The following is a 23981-nucleotide window of genomic DNA, read 5'->3' on the forward strand; positions in this document are numbered from 1 at the left end:
CAATTTGAAGCAACTCTGGACTGTCACGGAGTATTATAAAAAATAATCTGGGCTGGACACAGTGGCTCACACTTGTAATCCCAGCACTTTGGGAGGCCGAGGCAGGCAGATCACCTAAGGTCAGGAGTTTGAGACTAGCCTAACCAACATGGAGAAACCCCATCTCTACTAAAAATGCAAAAATTAGTCAGGCGTGGTGGTGGGCGCTTGTAGTCCCAGCTACTCAGGAGGCCGAGGCAGGAGAATTGCTTGAACCTGGGAGGCAGAGGTTGCAGTGACCCGAGATCGCACCACTGCACTCCAGCCTGGGCAACAAGAGTGAGACTCCGTCTCAAAAAAAAAAAAAACAAAAAAGTAATCTGACTTCAATGACCAGAGTATGGGTTTTCAAGCTGCCAGCTGCCTCCCATGTGGGCACTGGTCAGAGAGGCCACGGCTGCCGGAACGGGAGGTGTGGCAGACCCCACATCACCTGCCTCAGGGCCCATGCCTGGCAAGGAAGAAACACACACCTGGGCCTAGCCAAGGGTGGTGCCCTGCCTGGTAATTCTTTAGGTACAAAATCTACAAAGGGTACCAATCCTGGAGAACGCATTTCTCTTCCCCTCTCTGTCAGAGAAATATCTGGCTGAAGAAAAAGGACACAACACACAAGTATTGTAAAAAGGGAGGGTTCCTGTGGAAGGCAGTGCATGATTTAGAAACTGAAATATAAAGAATACAGCTCAACAATTGTGCTTTGAATGTCTTGTAAAATATTGCTTTAAAATCCCATTTTAGATGCTTGATGTCTGAAATGAAACCATGGTCTTTTAAAATATTTTTGATTCCATGCCTTTTTATAAGGAAGATGAATTAACACCTCCATCATGCTAGTTGTAAGAGACTATTCAGGACCGAAATTGTATAGGTTTTCTATGTTTTCACTAAAGACTATGATGAGCAATGCTAGAATGACAGCTTATTAGAAAACAAACTGAAAAAAATATATGTATTGATTTGAGAATTTTTCCACACATGAAATCATTTCTCCTTCCTATGGTTATGTCCTCCTACTGATAAAAGTTCCCCACTGAGACTCCTGGACCCATGGTTTTGTGCCTGCTGGGCACCCCACTATGGTGATTCGTGCTCTAAAACACACTGACCGCAGGAAGCATTCACCCATGACAATTATGAAGGAACTATTCTGTCCCTCACTTAACCTCTGGAAGTCAATATGGAACAGCCGTGACTCTCTCCAGAGCCATGTGTTTGCAGTTCTCCAGTGAGCGGGTCACACTCGGTGGGTCCCCTGTTCCTTGGGACCCTTGTTGATTCATCCTGTTCCCATTCAGTTGCTCGTTTGCTCAGCTGAACATGGGAGGCATCGGGGCCAGGCTGAGGAGCTGGGACGGAATGCGGGACAGGGAGTGAGGGGAGATCGAGCTGAGAGGGGCCACTGGATCCCGAGAGGTGTGAACGCATGATTTCAGTTCAAAGACACTGGGCAGAAACGAAGGACACACAATGACTGAAAACATTAATGTTACTTTCTGGGATCTCTCGGTGCCTTGAGCCATCTGTGTGTCTACCTACAGACGGGCAAAGCACTTTCACACTCTGGCCCCATTCCCAGTTCTCCCCTGAGAACTCAGTCCTCCTTGAGGAGTTGGTGATGCCTGTCATTTGAGCTCCCATTTAATGGCTCATGGTGACCAGAGGCTCACGTCTGCAAGTTAAAATTGCTTTTATCAACATCTACTACAATGGCTCTGATTTCACATAAATAATCACAGACTTGATTAAAATGAATATATTATTCTAGGTTAATTTTTTTCCATTCACATGTTTATATTCTGTCTACCCAGAACAATTAAAACAGAAAAAATAGGCACCTCCAAAGTCTTCCCAAGAATGATGACTTTGAAATGACATGTTGTACAAACTGGACAAATGAGACGAATGACTGTGATGGGCGCCGGGGAGCTCGTTAAGGGGCCGTTTTCTTCAAGTCTCGGATCTGCTTAATCAAGTAGTTCTTCTCGTCAGCAAACTGCTCATCATCCGTCCTTTCTTTTTGGAAGCTGCTCAGAAACTCAATGAGTTTGGGCTGATTTTTTAACAGAATCTCCACAATAGGCTGTGTTTTGTGAGGACTGGCCACAAACACCTGAAACAAAAAGAAACAAATACTTAGGAAAGGCGTGCTGGCCAGAGAACTGACCCACGCTGCTATTCGTGTTTCATGTGTGACCGATATTATTAATGTGGGGAAGACCCTGATTCTAATTATCAGTGAGGGTGATCAATACAGTCACGCGCCACATAATAATGTTTCATCAACCATGGACCACGTATACAACTGTGGTTCCATAGACCATAATGGAAATGAAAAATTCCCATCGCCGTGTGATGGCATAGCTCCACGCATTTACTTGTGTGTCTGGTGTGATGCTGGTGTAAACAAACCTACCGCCCAGCCAGTCACATAAAATTCAAGCCCATACAAGTATGCACAGTGCATAATACTTGATAACGACTACGGTACCAGTTTATATATTTACTATACTATACTTCTAATCGTTATTTTAGAGTATATTCCTACTTATTAAACAAAAAGTTAGCTGTGAAACAGCCTCAGGCAGGTCCTTCAGGAGGTATCCAGGAGAAGGCCTTGTTATCAGGAGGTGACTGCTCCATGGGCGTATGGCCCCTGCAGACCTTCCAGGGGGACAAGATGTGGAGGTGGAAGCAGTGGAGGCCGCGACTAATGTGTTTGTATCTTAGTTTTTAACAAAGCAGTTTAAAAAGTAAAAAGTAAAGAACTTTAAACCTAGAAAAAAGCTTATAGAATAAGAATGTAAAGAAAGAAAATATTTTTGCACAGCTATATGATGTGTTCATTTTAAGCTAAGTGTTACTGCAAAAGAGTCAAAACATTTTTAAAAATTAAAAAAGAAACTTTTTATAAAAGTAAAAAGTTACATTAAGCTAAGGTTATTTTTGTGTATGTATTTATTTGAGACAGGGTCTCACTCTATGGCTCAGGCTGAAGTGCAGTGGCGCCATCATAGCTCACTGCTGCCTGAGATGCCTGGGCTCAAGTGATCCTCCTGCCTCAGCCTCCCCAGTAGGAAGGACTACAAGTGCATGCCTCTGCATGTGGCTAATTAATTTTTTTTTAATTTTTTTGTAGATACCGGGTCTCACTATGATTGCCAAGGCTGGTCTCGAACTCCTGGTCTCAAGCAATCCTTCCACCTTGGCCTCCTAAAGCTGTGGGATTACAGGCCTGAGCCACCATGCCTGGCCCTAAGGTCAACTTATTATTAAAAAAAAGAAAAAAACATTTAAGAAATCAATTTAGTGTAGTCTAAGCAGTGTTTATGAAGTCTACAATAGTGTTCAGTAATGTCCTAGGCCTTCACATTCACTCACCACCCACTCACTCACTCTCCCAGAGCAACTTCCAGTCCTGCAAGCTCCATGCATGGTAAGTGCCCTATACACGTGTACCATTTTCTCTCTTTTATATCATATTTTTACTGTATTTTTTCTATGTTTAGATACCCAAATGCCATTGTGTTATAATTGCCTGCAGTATTCAGTACAGTAACATGCTGTACAGGTGTGTGCACTAGGCACAATATCCTGTATTACACAGCCCATATTACATAGCCTGCATTACATAGCCTAGGTGTGTGGGAGGCTCCACCATCGAGGTCTGTGTAAATGCGCTCTGTGATGTTCCTGCAAGGACGACATCACCTAGAGAGCACGATTCTCAGAACAACTCCCCGCTGTTAAGTGCCGCAGGCCTGCACTTCACATTTCCTATAGTCTCTTAGTCACTAGCTAGGAGGACGTGGGAACTATATATAAACATTCAAACTTTTACTTTGTTTTACTTTTAAATATTTGTTAACTATAAAATAACATAACAAATACCAGTATACTTAGCTCATAAATTGAATACATTTTGCCATTGTGCTTCAAGTGTCTCTTTTTAAAGAAAGAAAACGTTTTACGAATGGAACCAAACCCTCCCCTTCCACCTTTTCCCTCCCCCGCAGCAGTGTGCCACCATCTCCGGGCACGTTTTAATGCCTTTCCTCCTACTATAGAGATATGTAAACATAGACAACATACAGTATTTCAGTAAGCTTATGGTTTTTAAAGTTTTTTTTTTTTTTTTGAGATGGTGTTTCACTCTTGTTGCCCAGGCTGGAGTGCAATGGTGCGCTCTCGGCTCACCACAACCTCCGCCTCCTGGGTTCAAGTGATTCTCCTGCCTCAGCCTCCCGAGTAGCTGGGATTACAGGCATGCGCCACCATACCCATCTAATTTTGTGGTTTTAGTACAGACGAGGTTTCTCCATGTTGGTCAGGTTGGTCTTGAACCGACTTCAGGTGATCTGCCTACCTCGGTCTCCCAAAGTGTTGGGATTATAGGCGTGAGCCACCTTGCCCGGCCCCATAATTTATTTTTTGAACACATAATATCATCACCTGGTTCAAAATTCAAAAAGGACGAATATGAATAGTCCTCCTCTCACCTTCCCTCCCTGTAGGTCACCAATGTTACTGTTTGTCACGATGTAAAGCCTTAAAAATTACAACTGCCCAGGTCCTACCTCCCAGAGATTCTAACTCAGACTCAGCAGGTCTGCAGTGGATGCCTGACATTCTGTATTTCTATGAATTTCCACAGAGATTCTTATGAGAACTCCTGGTGGAAGCCATGATCTGAAACTGACTGGTGCACAATTCTGTAATAGACACACTCCTTAGTTACTGCTACGTATATGACTAAATGACCAGAATGGAGAGTCCTACAGAGCTCTCTGGTGTGATGCTCTGGCCTCTTGCCTCTGCCTGGCACTCCCTCTGCCCACCCCATCCCTGTCACATAGCTGCACAGTGCCCAACTCTACAGGGAACACACTACGAAAGGGCTTTATGGAGCAGTGGGGGTTACATGGCTAAGCCCTTAAGGTTCCTCCACCCTAGCAAGTGTAGGGAAGGAGAAAACTATACTAGGATGTTGAATACCAACGTGGGGAATACAAGGCTGCGGAGGATCCCATCCCAGGAGGTGGCGATGAGATTACATTTCCAGGTTTGGAATAGGAAGGCTCGTGGTGTAGGCGGCATGAGAGCTAGTCCATGAGTCAGGCAGGGAATGTTTACATGTGGTGGAGAGAAGAGCAGCGTTCCAGGAATACTGAATTGTCCAGTGCAGCTCTGAAGTGGGCGGGACAGGACGTGGGAGCAACAGTAAGAATGAGTAAGGGAATGTGGTAGCTAAGGCGGCACCGGCTCTTGGACCTGGGTTCAAATTCCACATCTCCTGCATGTTAGCAGTATATCCACCAGCAAAGTTTTGTTATCTAGAAATAAAAGGACCTCTGCCTGTCTGGGTGGAGAGACTATGCTGGAGAACATCAGCACACGTAAGTCTCCTGAAAGTCTTCTGTTGCCGCTGTGTGTGGGGACTCATGCTTGCTGGAGGCAAAGTGCCCGACTTGAATTCAAGGCCTTACCACTGCCCCATCACCCTAATTCTGGTCAACTGTACACACGACCATGGGCTGCCAGTTCATAGCCCTCCAAGCTGGTTGTCTTCACTCACAGGGCTGTTTCACACTCATTGAACACTCAACCCTCACGACAGCCCTGAAGTTAATAAGGAGGGCTTATTAACTGTTAATAAGGAGGCAGGCTTAGTCATGTTAATAAACTTGACTGCATAGTATTATGGTTAACAGCACAGACTCAGGAGCACATAGCTTGGGCCCAAATCCTAGTACCACCTCTTAATAGCTATATGATCCTACAAAACTTGTTTAATCTCTCTGTACCTCAGTTTCTTCATCTGGAAAATGGGGATGATGACAATACCTGCATGCCATTAAATAACTCTAAGGCTTAATGAGAACAGGATATGTATTCTACTCCATGCATTTGAATGGTGCATCATATCTACGATATAAATGATATATAAATTCTTCATGTTTCTGTTCTTTCCATCAAAGATCATGAGCTCACTTACCCAGCAAGAACTAAGGAGTACAGAGCCCTCTCTGGGAACACTGCACGTCCCTGTGGTCATGAGTGGCTCATGATGAGACAGTCTCTTGGCAGCCCACATGGCTTACTTAGAGCGAGCCCACCCTTCAGCCAGGCCAAGGGACCCACAACAGGGAAGGAAGAGGGTCTCCTAAGCTTCCGCTTGGTGGGTCTACAGCTATGGGGTGACAAGAAGAAACTTATCTTTGACCTTCTGGATTGTAAAGTATCCTAGGCTCCTCTTAAACAGCCAATGGGAAAAAGAAATCCCAAAGAAAATTAGAAAACACTTCGAGACAAATGAAAACAAAACCAAAACATATCAAAACTCATGAGATGCACTGAAAGCAGTGCTCGGGGGAGATTTACAGCTATAAATGCCTACATTAAAAAAGAAAGATCTCAGATTAGTAACCTAACTTTATAGCTTAAGGAACCAGGAAGAGAAGAACAAACTAAACCAAAGCAACATAAGAAAGAAAATCATAAAAATTAGAGCAGAGATAAACAAAACAGAGGACAGGAAAATAATAAAATCAATGAAACCAAAAGTTTGTTCTTTGAAAAAAATCAATAAAATTGATAAACCTTTAGCTAGATTGACTAAGAAAAGAAAGAGAAGACTCAAATGCTAAATGAAAGTAGGAACATTACTAATGGCCTTAATAGAAATAAAAGGGGATTACGAGAGACTGCTATGAACAGTTATGTACCAACAAATTAGACAACCTAGATGATGACATGGCCAGATTCCTAGAAACATGCAGACTACCCAATTGACTCAAGAAGAAACAGAGTCTGCAGACCTCTGACAGGAGATCGAATCAGTAATCAAAAACTTCCAACAACAACAACAGACCAGAACCAGATTGCTTCACTAATAACTTCTACCTAACATTTAAAGAAGAATTAACACAAATCTCTCTCAAATTCTTCTGAAAAATAGAATACATGGGAATACTTCTTAACTTATTCTATGAGGCCAGTATTACCCAAATACCAAAGCCAGAGAAAAACAAAACAAAAACTACATGTCAGTATTACTTATGAATAAAAATGCAAAAAATCATCAACAAAATACTAGCAAGCCAAGTCCAGCTGTATATTAAAAGGATTCTATACCATGACCAAGTGGGATTTATTCCAGAAATACAAGGGTGGTTCAACACAAGAAAATCAATCAATTTAACATACCACATGTACTGGGTTAAATTGTGTTCCCCAAAAAGATATGTTCAAGTCCTAATTCTCAGTATCTGTGAACATGATTTTATTTGGAAATACAGACTCTCTTTACAGATATAGTTAAGATGAGGTCAAAACTGGCTTAGAGTGAGCTCTAATCCAATGACTGGTGAACTTTGGACACAGAGACACTTAGGGATATAGAGGAGAACCCCATGTGAAGATGGAGACAGGGGTGCTTCTATAAGCCAAGGAGCACCAACGATTTCTGGCAATCACCCACCAGAAGCTGGGAGAGAAGCAAGGAAAGATTCTCCCTGAGAGCCTCCAAAAGGAACCAATGCTGCCAGCACCTTATTTTGGATTTCTGGCCTCCAGAACTGTGTTTTCTGTTGTTTTAAGCCACTTGGTCTGTGGTTACTTTGCTATGACAGCCCTGGAAAACAAGTGTACCACGTTAGCAGAATGTAGGGAAACCACATGATCTTCTCAATTGATATAGAAAAAGAGTTTGATAAAATTCAACATCTTTTCATGATTAAAAAACAAAAACACTGAACATAGAGGCTGGGTGTGGTGGCTCACGCCTCTAAATGCTTTGGGAAGCTGAGGTGGGTGTATCACTTGTGCCCAGATGTTTAAGATCAGCCTGGGCAACGTGGTGAAACTTCTCTACAAAAAATACAAAAATTAGCCAGGTGCAGTAGTGCACACCTGTAGTCCCCACTACTCAGGAAGCTGAGGTGGGAGGAGCTATTGAGCCTTGGAGGTTGAGGCTGCAGTGAGCTGTGATGGTGCCACCACACTCCCGCCTGGGCAACAGAGTGAGATGCTGTCTCAAAAAACAAACAAACCATCACCAACAAAAAACAACATAGGACAACTGGATATTCATATGCAAAAGATGAAGCTGAGCCCTTATCTTAGTTTAAATTAAAAAAACCTCAAAATTAATCAAAGACCTAAGTATAAGAGCTAATAAAAATGTCACAGGAAAATGTAGGGTACATTTTCATGTTGAATTTGACAATGGTTTCTTAGATATGACATCAAAAATGCAAGCAACAAAAGAATAAATAGGTAAACTGAACATCACCAAAATTGAAAACTTTTGTGTATCAAAGGATACTATCAAGAGAGTGAAAAAAACACATAGAATGGGACAAAATATTTGCAAATCATGTATCTGATCAGTGTCTTGTATCCAGGATATATTAAAAAATCTTACAACTTACAAAAACAACAACAAAACCCATTCTAAAAAGGGGAAAAGAACTTGAACAGACATTTCTCCAAAAAAGATATAAAAATGGCCAATAAGCACATTTTTTTACTCCTCAAAATCGTTAGTCATTACGGAAATGCAAGTTAAAATCACAATGAGATACCACTTCACACCCACTAGGATGGCTGCAAAAACAAAACAAAACAAAAACTTGACAGTAACAAGTGTTGCAAAGACGGATGGAGGGAAATTGGAACCCTGGGCCAGGAACGATGGCTCATACCTGTAATCCCAACACTTTGGGAGGGTAATGTGGGAGGGTAATTTGGGAGGTAAAGTTCAGGACCAGCCTGAGCAACACAGCAAAATCCTGTCTCTACAAAAAATTAAAGTATTAGTTGGGTATGGTGGTGCACATCATAGTTCCAGCTGCTCAGGAGGCTGATGCAGCAGGATTGCTTGAGCCTGGGAAGCTGAGGCTGCAGTGAACCGTGATCACACCACTGCACTCCAGCCTGGATGACAGAGCAAGACTCTGTCTCAAAAAAAAAAAAAAAGGAAAGAAAAGAAAAGAAATTGTTGCTCGTGGGAATATAAAATGACACAGCCTCTGTGGAAAATTGGCTGCTTCTCAATTAGTTCAACAATGAATTACCATATTACTGAGCAACTCCTTTCCTAAAAATGGAACATGTTCAAATAAAAACTTATACACCGGTGATCATGGCAGCACGATTTACAATAGCCAAAAGGTGCAAACAACCCAAATATCCATCAACTGATGAATGTTTGAACAAATTTGTGGTATACCCATGCAATTGAATATTGTGTGGCCAGTTAAACGAATGAAGTACTTGGCCAGGCGCAGTGGCTCACACTGGTAATCCTAACACTCTGGGAGGTGGAGGCAGGTAGATCACTTGAGATCAGGAGTTCATGACCAGTTCATGGCCAACATCGTGAAACGCTGTCTCTACTAAAAATACAAAAATTGACTGGTGTGGTGGCAGATGCCTGTAATCCCAGCTACTCAGGAGGCTGAGGCAGAAGAATCCCTTGAACCTGGGAGGTGGAGATTGCAGTGAGCTAAGATCACACCACTGCACTCCAGCCTGGTGACACAGCGAGACCCTGCCTCAGAAAAATAAAAAATAAATAAAAGAATGAAGTGCTGATGGATCATGCTACAACATAAATGAACCTTGAAAACAGTATATGAACAAGACACCACACAAAAGGCCACACACTGTATGATTCCATTTATATAAAATATCCAGGTTGGGTGCAGTGGCTCATGCCTAGAATCTCAGCACTTTGGGAGGCCGAGGTGGGCGAATCGCCTGAGGTTAGAAGTTTGAGACCAGCCTGGCCAACATGGTGAAACACTGTCTCTACTAAAAATACAAAAATTAGCCAGGCATGGTGGCAGGTGCATGTAATCCCAGCTACTCAGGAGGTTGAGGCAGGAGAACCACTTGAACCCGGGAGAGGAAGTTTGCAGTCAGCCGAGACTGTGCCACTGCACTCCAGCCTGGGTGATACAGTGAGACCCTGTCTAAAAAAAATAAATAAATAAATAAAATAAAAAATCCAGAATAGGCAGATCCATGGAGCCAGAAAGCAGACTAATGACTGCCAGGGGATGGGGATGAGGGGCAATGGGAGTGACTGCTTACTGAGTACAGCGTTTCCCTTTGGGATGATAAATGTTCTGGAACTAGATACTGGTGATAGTTGTACAAGATCATAAATATATTAAATGTCACTAAATTGTACACTTTAAAATGGTTAATGCTGAATTTTATGTTATGTGAATTTTACCACAAAAAACTAAAATTGTTACTTATATTTAAAAAAGGGACTCCAGGCTTGTTTATACAAACTGCCTGACGTTTATGTAATACCTATCTGAAATGTGTGACTTCTCTGGTTACCATTTGTTTATAAGGGAGTTGCTGTGAAGTTTTAGCTAAAAATTGCCTGGCATTTTGTGGTGACTACATAAATAACTCATGACAGTCTAAAAAAAAAAGATTAAATATAATAGACAAACTGAGCTTATGTTGCTAACCAAAATAAGTGTAAAATTTACAGAAATTTGCAGACAGGCATCATTGGTTCAATTCCACTGAATTTATCCACTGTACCATAAACCTAAGGAAAATGCTGTTTGTTCCCACGTTTTAAATTTTTGCTTGTTTTTATTTTTTATAGCTTCTAAACTCTGCCACCTCTAAAGGTAGTTGCTAATTAGAATCAGCTAATGCAATAGTGCATGACTCCCTTGGGGCAGCAGGGACACTGGTCAATGCACTGATCATAAGAAACACACTTATAATTCAAGATATGGGGAACCAAGTCTTTTGAATATCATGTTCAGGATAGAAATTTTTTTGGTTGTCTCTGTTGTCCCTATTTTTAAAAGAATGTAATTTTCGAACCACCCCCAAACAAATGACACTACCCATGACTTCTCCTTTTAGAATAATGCTTTATTGCCTGTATCCCTGAGTTTACATAACATGCCTGAGAGATGTGATTTATGGAGTTCTCAGGCATGGCGAGAGGAAGGCAAATATCATGACCACAACGCAAATATTTTTAGTTTAGAAGACTGAAAATACTGTGCTCTCCATTTTAAAACGGAATCCATTTTACGGAAAATAACATATCTACGTCTTACATATCCACCAATTTCATTCAAATTCTATTTTGCCAACAGGGATTGAGCCAGACAAGGTATGGGGAGGTTAGCCGTCTGCATTGCTGACCTCACTGCCTTTGATGCGTGCTGCAAGCCTGGAATGTTTTGTATACGCTCCTGTTACAGTTACATGGAAGTTACTCCAAGCAAAATCCCTCCCTGTTGAAGTGTCAAATAAGGCAACCGTATCCTTATTCATATGACTACACATCTGGGTAATAATTTAGAATATTTTGACGCAATACTTGCTAGTACTGATCAGAGACAATTAACTTTTTGCTGTTTAAGAAAAGACTTGATCCTTAAATCTGGAAGCTGGTTGGGTGTCTCTGAGCATCACTGGGCTCACAACAGGATTAGACCAGACCCCACTACACATCAGTGGAGGAAGACAAACCCTGGGAAGGAAGTGAGGGTGGTGGAGGCCAGCAGCCTGAAAGTACAGGATGCTCTACAAACCTCTAGAATCTCTTGAAATCTTCCTCCTCACTGCCAGCATTCCTACCATCACTCTGATTACATAAATGATATATGTGGAAAACTAGGGAAATAAAGAAAAGCACAAAGAATAAAGTAAAAAAAAAAAAAAAAACTGACATAATTCCTCTACCCAGAGATAACCACTGTGAATATCTGATGTATGTACTTACAGCATTTTTTCTTGTGCACAACCAGCAAACAGAAAGGAATAGCATCAACATCAATAAAAGGACATCTACACAGAAACCCCATCTGAAGGTCACCAACATCAAAGACCAAAGGTAAATAAATCCACGAAGATGAGGAAAAACCAGCGCAAAAAGGCTAAAAATTCCAGAAACCAGAATGCCTCTTCTCCTCCAAAGGATCACAACTCCTCACCAGCAAAGTAACAAAACTGGATGGAGAATGAATTTGACAAATTGACAGAAGTAGGATTCAGAAGGTGGGTAATAACAAATTCCTCCAAGCTAAAGGAGCATGTTCTAACCCAATGCAAGGAAATGAAGAACCTTGAAAAAAGGTTAGACGAATTGGTAACTAAAATATCCAGTTTAGAGAAGAACATAAATGACCTGATAGAGCTGAAAAACACAGCACGAGAACTTTGTGAAGCATACACAAGTATCAATAGCTGAATAGGTCAAGTGGAAGAAAGGATATCAGAGATTGAAGATCAACTTACTGAAATAAAGCATGAAGACAAGATTAGAAAAAAAGAATGAAAAGTAACAAACAAGCCCTCCAAGAAATACGGGATTATGTGACAAGACCAAACCTGTGTTTGATTGGTGTACCTGAAAGTGACAGGGAGAATGGAACCAAGCTGGAAAACACTCTTCAGGATATTATCCAGGAGAACTTCCCTAACCTAGCAAGACAAGCCAATATTCAAATTCAGGAAATACAGACACCACCACAAAGACAGTCCTTGAGAAGAGCATCCCCAAGACACAGAATTGTGAGATCACCAAAGTTCAAATGAAGGAAAAAATGTTAAGGGCAGCCGGAGAGAAAGGCCAGGTTACCCACAAAGGGAAGCCCATCAGACTAGCAGCGGATCTCTTGGTGGAAACCCTATAAGCCAGAAGAGAGTGGGGGCCAATATTCAACATTCTTAAAGAAAAGGATTTTTGGCCAGGTGTGGTGGCTCATAAGTATAATCTCAGTACTTTGGGAGACCGAGGCAAGCAGATCACGAGGTCAGGAGTTCGAGACCAGCCTGACCAACATGGTGAAACCCTGTCTCTACTAAAAATACAAATATTAGCCGGGCATGGTGGTGTGTGCCTGTAATCCCAGCTACTAAGGGGCTGAGGCAGGAGAATAACTTGAACCTCGAAGGCAGAGGTTGCAGTGAGCTGAGATCACGCCACTGCACTCCAGTCTGGGTGACAGAGTGAGACTTTGTCTCAAAAAAAAAAAAAAAAAAAAGAAAAGAAAAAAGAAAAGAAAAGGATTTTCAACCCAGAATTTCATACTCAGCCAAACTAAGTTTTATAAGTAAAGGAGAAATAAAATCCTTTACAGGCAAGCAAATGCTGAGAGATTTTGTCGCTGCCAGGTCTGCCTTACAAGAGCTCCTGAAGGAAGCACTAAATATGGAAAGAAAAAACCAGTACCAGTCACTGCAAAAACATACCAAATTGTAAAGACCATCGACACTATGAAGAAACTGCATCAACTAATGGGCAACATAACCAGCTAGCATCATAATGACAGGATCAAATTCACACATAACAATATTAAACTTAAATACAAATGGGCTAAATGCCCCAATTAAAAGACACAGACTGGCAAATTGGATACAGAGTCAAGACCCACCAGTGTGCTGTATTCAGGAGACTCATCTCACATGCAGACACACATAGGCTCAAAAGAAAAGGGATGGAGGAAGATTTACCAAGCAAATGGAAAAAAAAAAAAAAAAAGCAGAGTTGCAATCCTAGTCTCTGATAAAACAGACTTTAAACCAACAAAGATCAAAAAAGACAAAGAAGGGCATTACATAATAGTAAATGGATCAATGCAACAAGAAGAGCTACCTATCCTAAATATACATGCAACCAATATAGGAGCACCCAGATTCATAAAGCAAGTTCTTAGAGACCTATGAAGAGACTTAGACTCCCACACAATAACAGTAGGAGACTTTAACACCCCACTGTCAATATTAGATCAATGAGACAGAAAATTAACAAGGATATTCAGGACTTGAACTCAGCTCCAGACCAAGCGGAACTAATAGACATCTACAGAACTTTTCACCCCAAATCAACAGAATATACATTCTTCTCAGCACCGAACCACACTTACTCTAAAACTGACCACATAAGTAAAATACTCCTCAGCAAATGCAAAAGAACGGAAATTATAGCAAACAATCTCTCAGACCACAGCACAATCAAATTAGAACTCAGGATTAAGAAAGTCAAAACCGCAAAACTACATGGAAACTGAACAATCTGCTCCTGAGTGACTACTGGGTAAATAACAAAATGAAGGCAGAAATAAATAAAGTTCTTTGAAACCAATGAGAACAAAGACACAATGTACCAGAATCTCTGGGACACAGCTAAAGCAGTGTTTAGAGGGAAATTTATAGCACTAAATGCCCACAGGAGAAAGCAGGAAAGATCTAACATTGACACCCTAACATCACAATTAAATAAACTAGAGATGCAAGAGCAAACAAATTCAAAAGCTAGCAGATGACAAGAAATAACCAAGATCACAGCAGAATTGAAGGAGATAGAGACACACACAAAAAAAAACATTCAAAAAAATCAATGAATCCAGGAGCTGGTTTTTTTAAAAGATCAACAAAATAAATAGACCACTAGCCAGACTAATAAAGAACAAAAGAGAGAAGAATCAAATAGACACAATAAAAAATGATAAAGGGGGCATCACCACTGATCCCACAGAAATACGAACTACCATCAGAGAATACTATGAACATCTCTATGCAAATAAACTAGAAAATCTAGAAGAAATGGATAAGTTCCTGGTCACATACACCCTCCCAAGACTACATCAGGAAGAAGTTCAATCCCTGAATAGACCAATAACAAGTTCTGAAATTGAGGCAGCAATTAATAGCCTACCAACCAAAAAAAGTTCAGGACCAGATGGATTCACAACCAAATTCTACCAGAAGTACAAAGAGGAGCTGATACCATTCCTTCTAAAACTATTCCAAGCAATAGAAAAAGAGGAAATCCTCCCTAGCTCATTTTATGAGGCCAGCATCATCCTGATACCAAAACCTAGCAAAGACACAACAAAAAAAGAAAATTTCAGGCCAATATCCCTGATGAACATTGATGCAAAAATCCTCAATAAAATACTGGCAAACCGAATCCAGCAGGCATCAAAAAGCTTATCCACCAATATCAAGTCAGCTTTATCCCTAGAATGCAAGACTTGTTCAACATATGCAAATCAATACATGTAATCCATTTATTATTATGTAATCACATAAACAGAACCAATGGCAAAAATCACATGATTATCTCAATAGATGCAGAAAAGGCCTTCAATAAAACTGAACACTCCTTCATGTTAAAAACTCTCAATAAATCAGGTATTGATAGAATGTATCTAAAAATAATAAGAGCTATTTATGACAAACCCACAGCCAATGTCATACAGAATGGACAAAAGCTGGAAGCATTCCCTTTGAAAACTGGCACGAGACAGGATGCCCTCTCTCACCACACTTGTTCAACATAGTATTGCAAGTTCTGGCCAGGGCAATTAGGCAACAGAAAGAAATAAAGGGTATTCATACAGGAAGAGAGGATGTCAAATTGTCCCTGTTTGCAGATGACATGATTGTATATTTAGAAAACCCCATCATCTCAGCCCAAAATCTCCTTAAGCTGATAAACAATTTCAGCAAAGTCTCAGGATACAAAATCAATGTGCAAAAATCACAAGCATTCCTATACACCAATAATAGACAGAGATCCAAATCATGAGTGGATTCCCATTCACAATTGCTACAAAGAGGAAAAAATACCTAGGAACACAACTTACAAAGAATGGAAGGACCTCTTCAAGGAGAGCTACAAACCACTGCTCAAGGAAATAAGAGAGGACACAAACAAATAGAAAAACATTCCATGATCATGGATAGGAAGAATCAATATTGTGCAAATGGCCATACTGCCCAAAGTAATTTAGAGATTCAATGCTACCCCCATCAGCTGCCACTGACTTTATTCACAGAATTATAAAAAACTTCTTTAAATTTCATATGGAACCAAAAAAGAGCCTGTATAGCCAAGGCAATCTTAAGCAAAAAGAACAAAGCTGGAGGCATCATGCTATCTGACTTCAAAGTATACTGCAAGGCTACAGGAATCAAAACAGCATGGTACTGGTACCAAAACAGATATATGACCAATGGAACAGAACAGAGGCCTCAGAAATAATGCCACACATCTACAACAATCTGATCTTTGACAAACCTGACAAAACAAGCAATGGGGAAAGGATTCCCTATTTAATAAATGGTGTTGGAAAAAGTGGGTAGCCACATAAAGAAAACTGAAGCTGGACCCCTTCCTTACACATTATACAAGATGGATTAAAGACTTAAATGTAGACCTAAAATCATAAAAACCCTAGAAGAAAACCTAGGCAATATCATTCAGAACATAGGCATGGGCAAAGACTTCATGACTAAAACACCAAAAGCAATGGCAACAAAAGCCAAATTTGACAAATGGGATCTAATTAAACTAAAGAGCTTCTGCACAGCAAAAGAAACTATCATCAGAGTGAACAGGCAACCTACAGAATGGGAGAAAATTTTTGCAATCTATCTATCTGACAAAAGGCTAATATCCAGAATCTACAACTAGCTTAAATTTACAAGAAAAAACAAAAAGTGGGCAAAGGATGTGAACAGACACTTTTCAAAAGAAGACATTTATGCAGCCAACAAACATATGAAAAAAAGCTCATCACCACTGGTCATTAGAGAAATGCAAATCAAAACCACAATGAGATACCGCCTCACGCCAGTTAGAATGGTGATCATTAAAAAGTCAGGAAAAAACAGATGTTGGAGAGGATGTGGAAAAATAAGAATGCTTTTACACTGTTGGTGGGAGTGTAAATTAGTTCAACCATCATGGAAGACAGCGTGGCAATTCCTCAAGGATCTAGGACCAGAAATACCATTTGACCCAGCAATCCCAGGGCTGGGTATATGCCCAAAAGGATTATAAATCATTCTACTATAAAGACACATACACACATATGTTTATTGCAGCACTGTTCACAATAGCAAAGACTTGGAACCAACCCAAATGCTCATCAAATGATAGACTGGATAAAGAAAATGTGGTACATATACAGCATGGAATACTATGCAGCCATAAAAAATGATGAGTTAATGTCTTTTGGAGGGACATGGATGAAGCTGGAAGCCATCATTCTCAGCAAACTAACACAGGAACAGAAAACCGAACACCACATGTTCTCACTCATAAGTGGAAGTTGAGCAATGAGAACACATGGACACAGGCAGGAAAACATCACACACTGGGGCCTGTCAGGGGGTGGGAGGTCTAGGGGAGGGACAGCATTAGGAGAAATACCTAATGTAAATGAGAGGTTGACAGGTGCAGCAAACCACCATGGCACATGTATACCTATGTAATAAACCTGCACGTTCTGCACATGTATCCCAGAACTTAAAGTATAATAAAAAATATATAGAGAGATCCTTGCTATGCACTAAGCATTGTCCTAAACGGTTTATATAAATTGTATTCATTCTTTTATCCTGACAACAGCTCTGGGAGGAAGATACAATTTTCCCCCAAACTCCAGGTGAGGCTGAAAGAAGTTAAAGCAGCATCCCTGACCACTAGGCTGTGTGCGCAGTGTGTGCCTTCCAGGCTGTGCTGGGTGCTTCTGCCAGCCACTGCAGCACACTACGGCCGCCAGCTCTGCCCTCTCCATGTGTGGCTTGGATGGACTATTTGGTTCAAATGTTCTTAACTACTTATCTAAAGGTAGGGGCAAGGAGGGGGAAAGGGGGCTGGGGTTAAGCTATAGTCACATATTTCTCATCTCTAAAACTTAAGTAAACTAGTGGGCCAAAGAAATGGGAACCTGTTTTTTGCCTTATTTCCAACGTTTTTTTCAGTATTTTCATGTTGCCTTTAGACAGCCAAATATAAGGTGGATGTCTGGACACTTCCTTAGAGACACAGAAAGTGTTGATTTGAATTGAACAATTCAAGCCTGTAGGAAGTTTTGTAAAAGGAATATGGCATGGTGATTACCTAGATCTCACAGGGTTTTTATAAAGTTTTTTTAAAGCAGCTTTATTGAGATAAATTTCACATACCATATAGTTGACACATTTAAAGTTAACATTTCAATGGTTTATAGTATATTCATAGTTTTGCAATCATCGCCAGAATCGATTTTAGAACATTTTTATCATCCCCAAAAGAAATCCTATACCCATTAGCAGTCACCCCCTTGGCCCCACCTTCTCCCAGCTCTAGGCAACACTAATCTACTTTCTGCCCCTAGAGATTTGCCTTATTCTAGACATTCCTATAAATGGAATCATAAAATATGTGGCTTCTATCACTAGTTTCTTTCATGTAGCACAATGTTTTTAAGGATAATCCATGCTGTCGCATGTTATGATTGCTACGTCCTTTCTGTGGCCAAAATTTCACTGGGTTTTGAAAGTATTCAATGAGTACGTCTTGTAAAGCCCGCAGCAACTGCTCATTACAGTTGCTACTTCCTTCAACATGAAATTACTGCAGTGTCACATATAGCAGTAATTGCTTTCCCAAATATTTGCTCGTATGCAGATACAAGTTATTAATATTCATATTTAAACCCAATAGCTCATTTAAAAATTTTGAGTAAAATATTTTATCCTCTATTCAAAGAAAGAGTATACTAGTATTCCTTCTAGTAAAACTGTTAAAAGAGGAATTCATACTTCTAATATACTTTGTCGCAGTCAATTGCAGAAAGAATAGACTCTTCTAAGTGGGAAGGACCTCAGGAACTTAGCTAACACATCCTACCACTTCAGACATAGCCCCGTGGTAATTCTGGGCAAACAAGAATTTACTCCTATTAGATCCCCTGAAAAGGTGATTATTCTCAATGACCTATCCCAGTGTCTACAACTCCCGTTCTCAGGAAATTGGTTTTTACCTATAGTCGCTCTCCACAGCCTATTGAGATAGCTGCTGTTGTCTTGCATTATGATATTCTATGACACGTGTGCTCTGTCCTCAAGTACCACTGTTAAATTTCTCTGTCAGTCTTCTTTTTTGGTGCATTAGTGTTTTTTAATCTTTCACGTAGGTCTTGTTTTCCAAATAGCTCAATCATCTCTGTGGCTTCTCTCTGGAGCCTCTCTGTATTCTGTATACCCTCCTTCAGGTAAGCACCTCAGAAGAACTGTGGAATCTCCCTTCCTAGGATCCTTAAGGAAAAGTCATTTACCTGATGACAGGGCCAATCTTAAGATTCCCAGAGCTGTCAATTTAAACTTCATCCCAGTGAAATCTGACTAGAGTTGAAGAGAATACTGGCTTTGTGCATCAGGAGCCTGCACTCTGCTATCACTTGCTCACCCTGGATTTTTCCACTCTTTGTGCCATCTGTTTCTCTATTCATTTTATTTCCTTCCCTGGTCTGTGATACTGTACTTTTCATCACTAAGCTTTTAGCCACTTATTCCTGGTTTCATCTAGAATGGACAAATACTGAAGCCATTCAGAATCCTTCTTCTGGAGGCCTTCAATTCCATTGGCAGATTTACCAGTGAGTGTGATGAGCACACATGCTGCTGCCTCATTCCCCAAGCCTTGGATGGAAACGTGGACTAGGACTTCCCAGGGGAAGGAAGCCGCCTGCACAAAACATAGATTCCAGACCCACACATTCTCACTTTCTGAATGGAATACGCCAAGAAGGAAGGATCTATATATATTCTCAAGTCAGAATAGTTGTATTTAACACGATGATGCTTGTCAAACATTTTGTCAGAAACATTTTTTTAAAGACACTGTATCACTACCCAGGAACCTGTTCTTGTCTCAATATTTGAGGATTGATATGAGTCCCTCCAGTTTAGCATTACCAGATTTAGCAAACAGAAAGAGAGGATGCCCCATTAAATTCGATTTCAGATGAACAATAAGTAATTTTTTAAAATATAAGTGTGTCCTGTGCAGTGCTATATATTGTTCATCTCAAATTCAAATTGAATAGGGCATCTTGTATTTTATCTGGCAATCCTTATCTGGTTCAGAAGCACAGAGGCTCTCAGTTTTCTTCCTTTAAGAACGTACATATTGGCTGGGTGCAGTGGCTTATGTCTGTAATCCCAGCACTTTAGGAGGCCAAGGCGGCAGATCACTTGAGGCCAGGAGTTCAAGACCAGCTTGGCCAACTTGGTGAAACCCCATCTCTACTAAAAATACAAACAAAATTAGCCAGGCATGGTGGTGGGCACCTGTAATCCCAACTACTCGGGAACCTGAGGCAGGAAAATCACTTGAACCTGGAAGGCAGAGGTTGCAACGAGCTGAGATTGCACCACTGCACTCCAGCCTGGGTGACAGAGTGAGATTCTGTCTCAAATAAAAAAAAAATAAATAAAAATAATTATAAAAAAGAACATACATATTAATTTACTTACTCAGACATTAAATATTTAAATAACCACTATGTGCCCAAAACCCTTCTAGCTGTTAGGAAATAGAACAGAAAAAGAACAAATCAGAGGAAAATTCCTGCTTGCAAAGAGCTTCTAAGAAATATAAAGGTCAAGCAAAGAGGCACTTTGCCATTTCTAATTCACCAGCCTCAGTCCCCAACATATAAGTGGAGCTATGTAGAAGAAAGCACACAGAATTTGGAAGCAGATCACCAGGTATGTGCGAGTTCAGGCTTGTCACTTAATCTCTCAGAGAGGCAATTTCCTCACTAATGAAACAGGGACACCACACCAGCCTGACTTCGAAGATGGGGTGAGGATCCCACAGAATTTTGTCAGGGAAAATGCCCTTGTAAGCTACAAAGTGTTAAAATGTTACTAATATTGTTGTCAATGCAGTTGTTTTGGTATTTTGGAATTCAAATCTTTGGGATCTATACATTTCATACAATTGTGGAAGTTACATAGGAAACTAGACATTTATCCCAAAATTACATGGAAAAGCAACTTAAACAGTTTTTTATTCTAGGTAACATTCACAAACATTAAATATAGGCTTCATTTTCTTAATATATTACTGCAAAAATATTATGTAAAGTGGGTAACAACATTATAAATATTCAGCAGCAAGATTATCAAACAGAGCCATAAGTAATATTTGTTTGATGATGTTGCTAAAGTTTGCAAGAAACATTTTTATAAACATTTCTATAAACAAACATAGAGTTGATTGTCTTATGAATTTTTAAAGAAAGTATTTTTAAAAATAGAAAGGAGAAGTGAGGCCTTAATTATGGCTTTTCATATTTTCTCCTTGGCTTCTTTGTTAAATATGCAAAAGGGCAAAATAAGATCAAAAGAGGACATCATAAAGCTGAATGTTTGACACTATTTAAAAGTAGCTATAAAGCATTAAGTCAGAGTCAGAGTTGGTACATTTTTCAATATACTGTTAAAATGTTGGGGGAAATTATCATTATTAAACTAGTTCATAGCCAATTCCTAAATTCCCTTGGTCTCAATTGCTTTCTCCATGAGTAGTGTTAGATTTGGTACACTATAAACATAGTAGTTTGGTGTGCTAGAAAGTGGGTCTTTAGGCCAGGCATGGTGGCTCATACCTGTAATCCCAATACTTTGGGAGGCCAAGGCAGGTGGATCACCTGAGGTCAGGAGTTTGAGACCAGCCTGGCCAACATGGCAAAACCCCACCTCTACAAAAAATACAAAAATTAGCCAGGCCTGGTGGGGGTGGGGGGCACCTGTAATCCCAGCTACTTGGGAGGCTGAGACAAGAGAATCACTTGAACCTGGGAAGTGGATGTTGCAGTGAGCTGAGATCATGCCATGCCATTGCACTCCAGTCTGGGCAACAAAAGTGAAACTCTGTCAAAAAAGAAAGAGAAAAGGAAAGGGAGGAAGGAAGGAAGGAAGGAAGGGAGGGAGGGAGGGAGGGAGAGAGAAAGGAAGAGTGTCCTTAAGGAAGTGAGTAATTCATGGTTAGTCCTTCACTAAATTAATCTGTAATTTTGCTTATTTTCAGTAAGACCACATGGAAACTATTCTCACTCTTGTTCTACAAACCTTTTTAGCTGAACTTTGAAGCTGACTTTTATATTCTGGAATAAGCTGGGGATAGAACTTTTTGTTTTCAAGGGAATAGCTATTGCAGCCATCTGCTAGGATCTGAGTGACAGACTAGTGTGCCATATTTGGCACTGGCCATGCCTGAGTTCCAGCAGCTCTGAGTGAGCAAATGACGCAGACCACTTTCTTACACCTTCTTACATGGTTTGGTGGGAAGGGGCAACATGGCCCTTTGCTATCGAGGTTAACAGGGAAAGGAAAGTGAGAAGATCACCTCATAAGGGGTCCCTCAGTCCATACTGGGCACATCTCTGGGAGAGCCAGGACCAGAGACAAAAGTCTCAGTCTCATGACCTAGTACCTTGGAATTAGACTTTAACACTTTCATTTTGCAAGTGAAAAAATGGATCCAGATGGATTTTCCCAAAGTGGCTGCTGGCAACTGAGACAGAACACAGACCCTGCTCTCTTGACTTCCACCTGGGTTTCCCACCACACTATCCTGCTCACTAATGGTAGGAAGCATGTGTGGTACCTATTAGCAAGCTAATGAGAGTCAGCCATTAATAATCCAGCAAAGACATTTTCAGGACATTACAGAAGGTGCTTTGGGGGAAAAAAAAACCTATTAATTAAGCAATGTAAAAATAATCCTAGGACTTAGCTGTTACTCTTTTTTAAATAACAAAATATTTTTGGCAAGTAAACAATGTAGTTCATACTTCAGTAGAAGGAACGTAGCTGGGGTACAGGGCAGGCCAAGTTACACATATACAAATAAACAAGTGGTCAGCTATTTCTAAATGTACCTATCCTGTCCAATGATTAGGTGACCCAAATTCTGATCTTCTTAGAGGATGGAAATAGGTTATTTTTATTTTACAACCCACTGATTCCTTCTATATATAATACTCCATTTTTGAACAAAATTATATGAAGTTTATTCTCATCTAGGATAATATTTAAAGTTCTGTGGGAGCTGAATGACATGACACACAGCCTTCTACAATTCCTTCAGTCCAAGGGTGTTGAGAGGGCCTACCGTTTTACAATGCGTAGGCATTTTCCAGGCCTACGGCACTCTATTTTGGCTTCATTTTTTTTTTAATACTTTTTATGAAATAATTCTAATACACAGAAGAGTACAGAAATAACATATCAGACTTCATATGTTCACCACTGGCTCTATCAAAATCTAATATTATTTGCCATACTTTTCAGATTTTTTAAAAATAAAATATTACAGATACAATTGAAAGCTACTGGACACTCCTGTATGATATCGCTTATTTTCTTCTCTACTCCTTCTCCTTAGGTGATCACTATCTTGAATTTGGTATTTGTCATTCCCATGCATTTTGTTTGTTTGTTTGTTTGTTTTGAGACAGAGTCTTGCTCAATTGCCCAGGCTGGAGTGCCGTGGCACAATCTCCGTTCACTGCAACCTCTGCCTCCCAGGCTCAAGTGATTCTCCTGCCCTAGCCCCCTGAGTAGCTGGGACTACAGGTATGCGCCACCACACCTGGTTAATTTTTGTGTTTTTAGTAGAAACTGGGTTGTGTCATGTTGGCCAGACTGGTCTTGAACTCCGACCTCAGGTGATCCACCCACCTCCGCCTCCCAGGTTCCGGGTTCCTGGTGTTGAGCCACCATGCTTGGCCTCCAGGCATGCTTTTGCACTCTAACTGCATATATACTAATCCACACTTAGTGTTGTTCTGCATGTTTTCAAACTTTAAATAAATGACATCTTTAAATATTTTTTCATTCCACTCATCAAAATGCTTCCAAGATTAGGCAAAGTGATCCACACAACTCTATTTTAACCCATTATTATATGCTATTGTATGTGTGTAGCACAATTTATCTTCCCAGTCTCCCCTTGGTGTCCATGTAAGGTTTTTTCCCATTTTAAACAACGTTGTAACAAACATCTTTATACAGTAAGTCCTTATTTAATGCTGTGGATAAGTTCTTTGAAACTGTAACTTTAGGCAAAACAACAGATATGGTAAACAATTTTTTTC

General features: G+C 40.4%; 1 protein-coding gene across 3 annotated transcripts in view; it reads right to left on the reverse strand.

Annotated features, from left to right (window-relative positions):
- Positions 1–1780: 1780 nt before the first annotated feature.
- CAB39L (calcium binding protein 39 like) overlaps positions 1781–23981 on the reverse strand; it is a 94130-nt gene continuing 71929 nt past the window's right edge. For all 3 annotated transcript variants that reach the window (XM_032294620.1, XM_032294621.1, XM_032294619.1), the window contains one exon: positions 1781–2152. In XM_032294620.1, coding sequence (XP_032150511.1) covers positions 1973–2152 — 180 coding nt within the window. In that variant the 3' untranslated portion in view covers positions 1781–1972. The remainder of the gene's footprint in view (positions 2153–23981) is intronic.

Source organism: Sapajus apella, unplaced genomic scaffold, assembly GCF_009761245.1.
Source record: "Sapajus apella isolate SASKATOON/1434 unplaced genomic scaffold, GSC_monkey_1.0 scaffold32, whole genome shotgun sequence".
Taxonomy (NCBI): domain Eukaryota; kingdom Metazoa; phylum Chordata; class Mammalia; order Primates; family Cebidae; genus Sapajus; species Sapajus apella.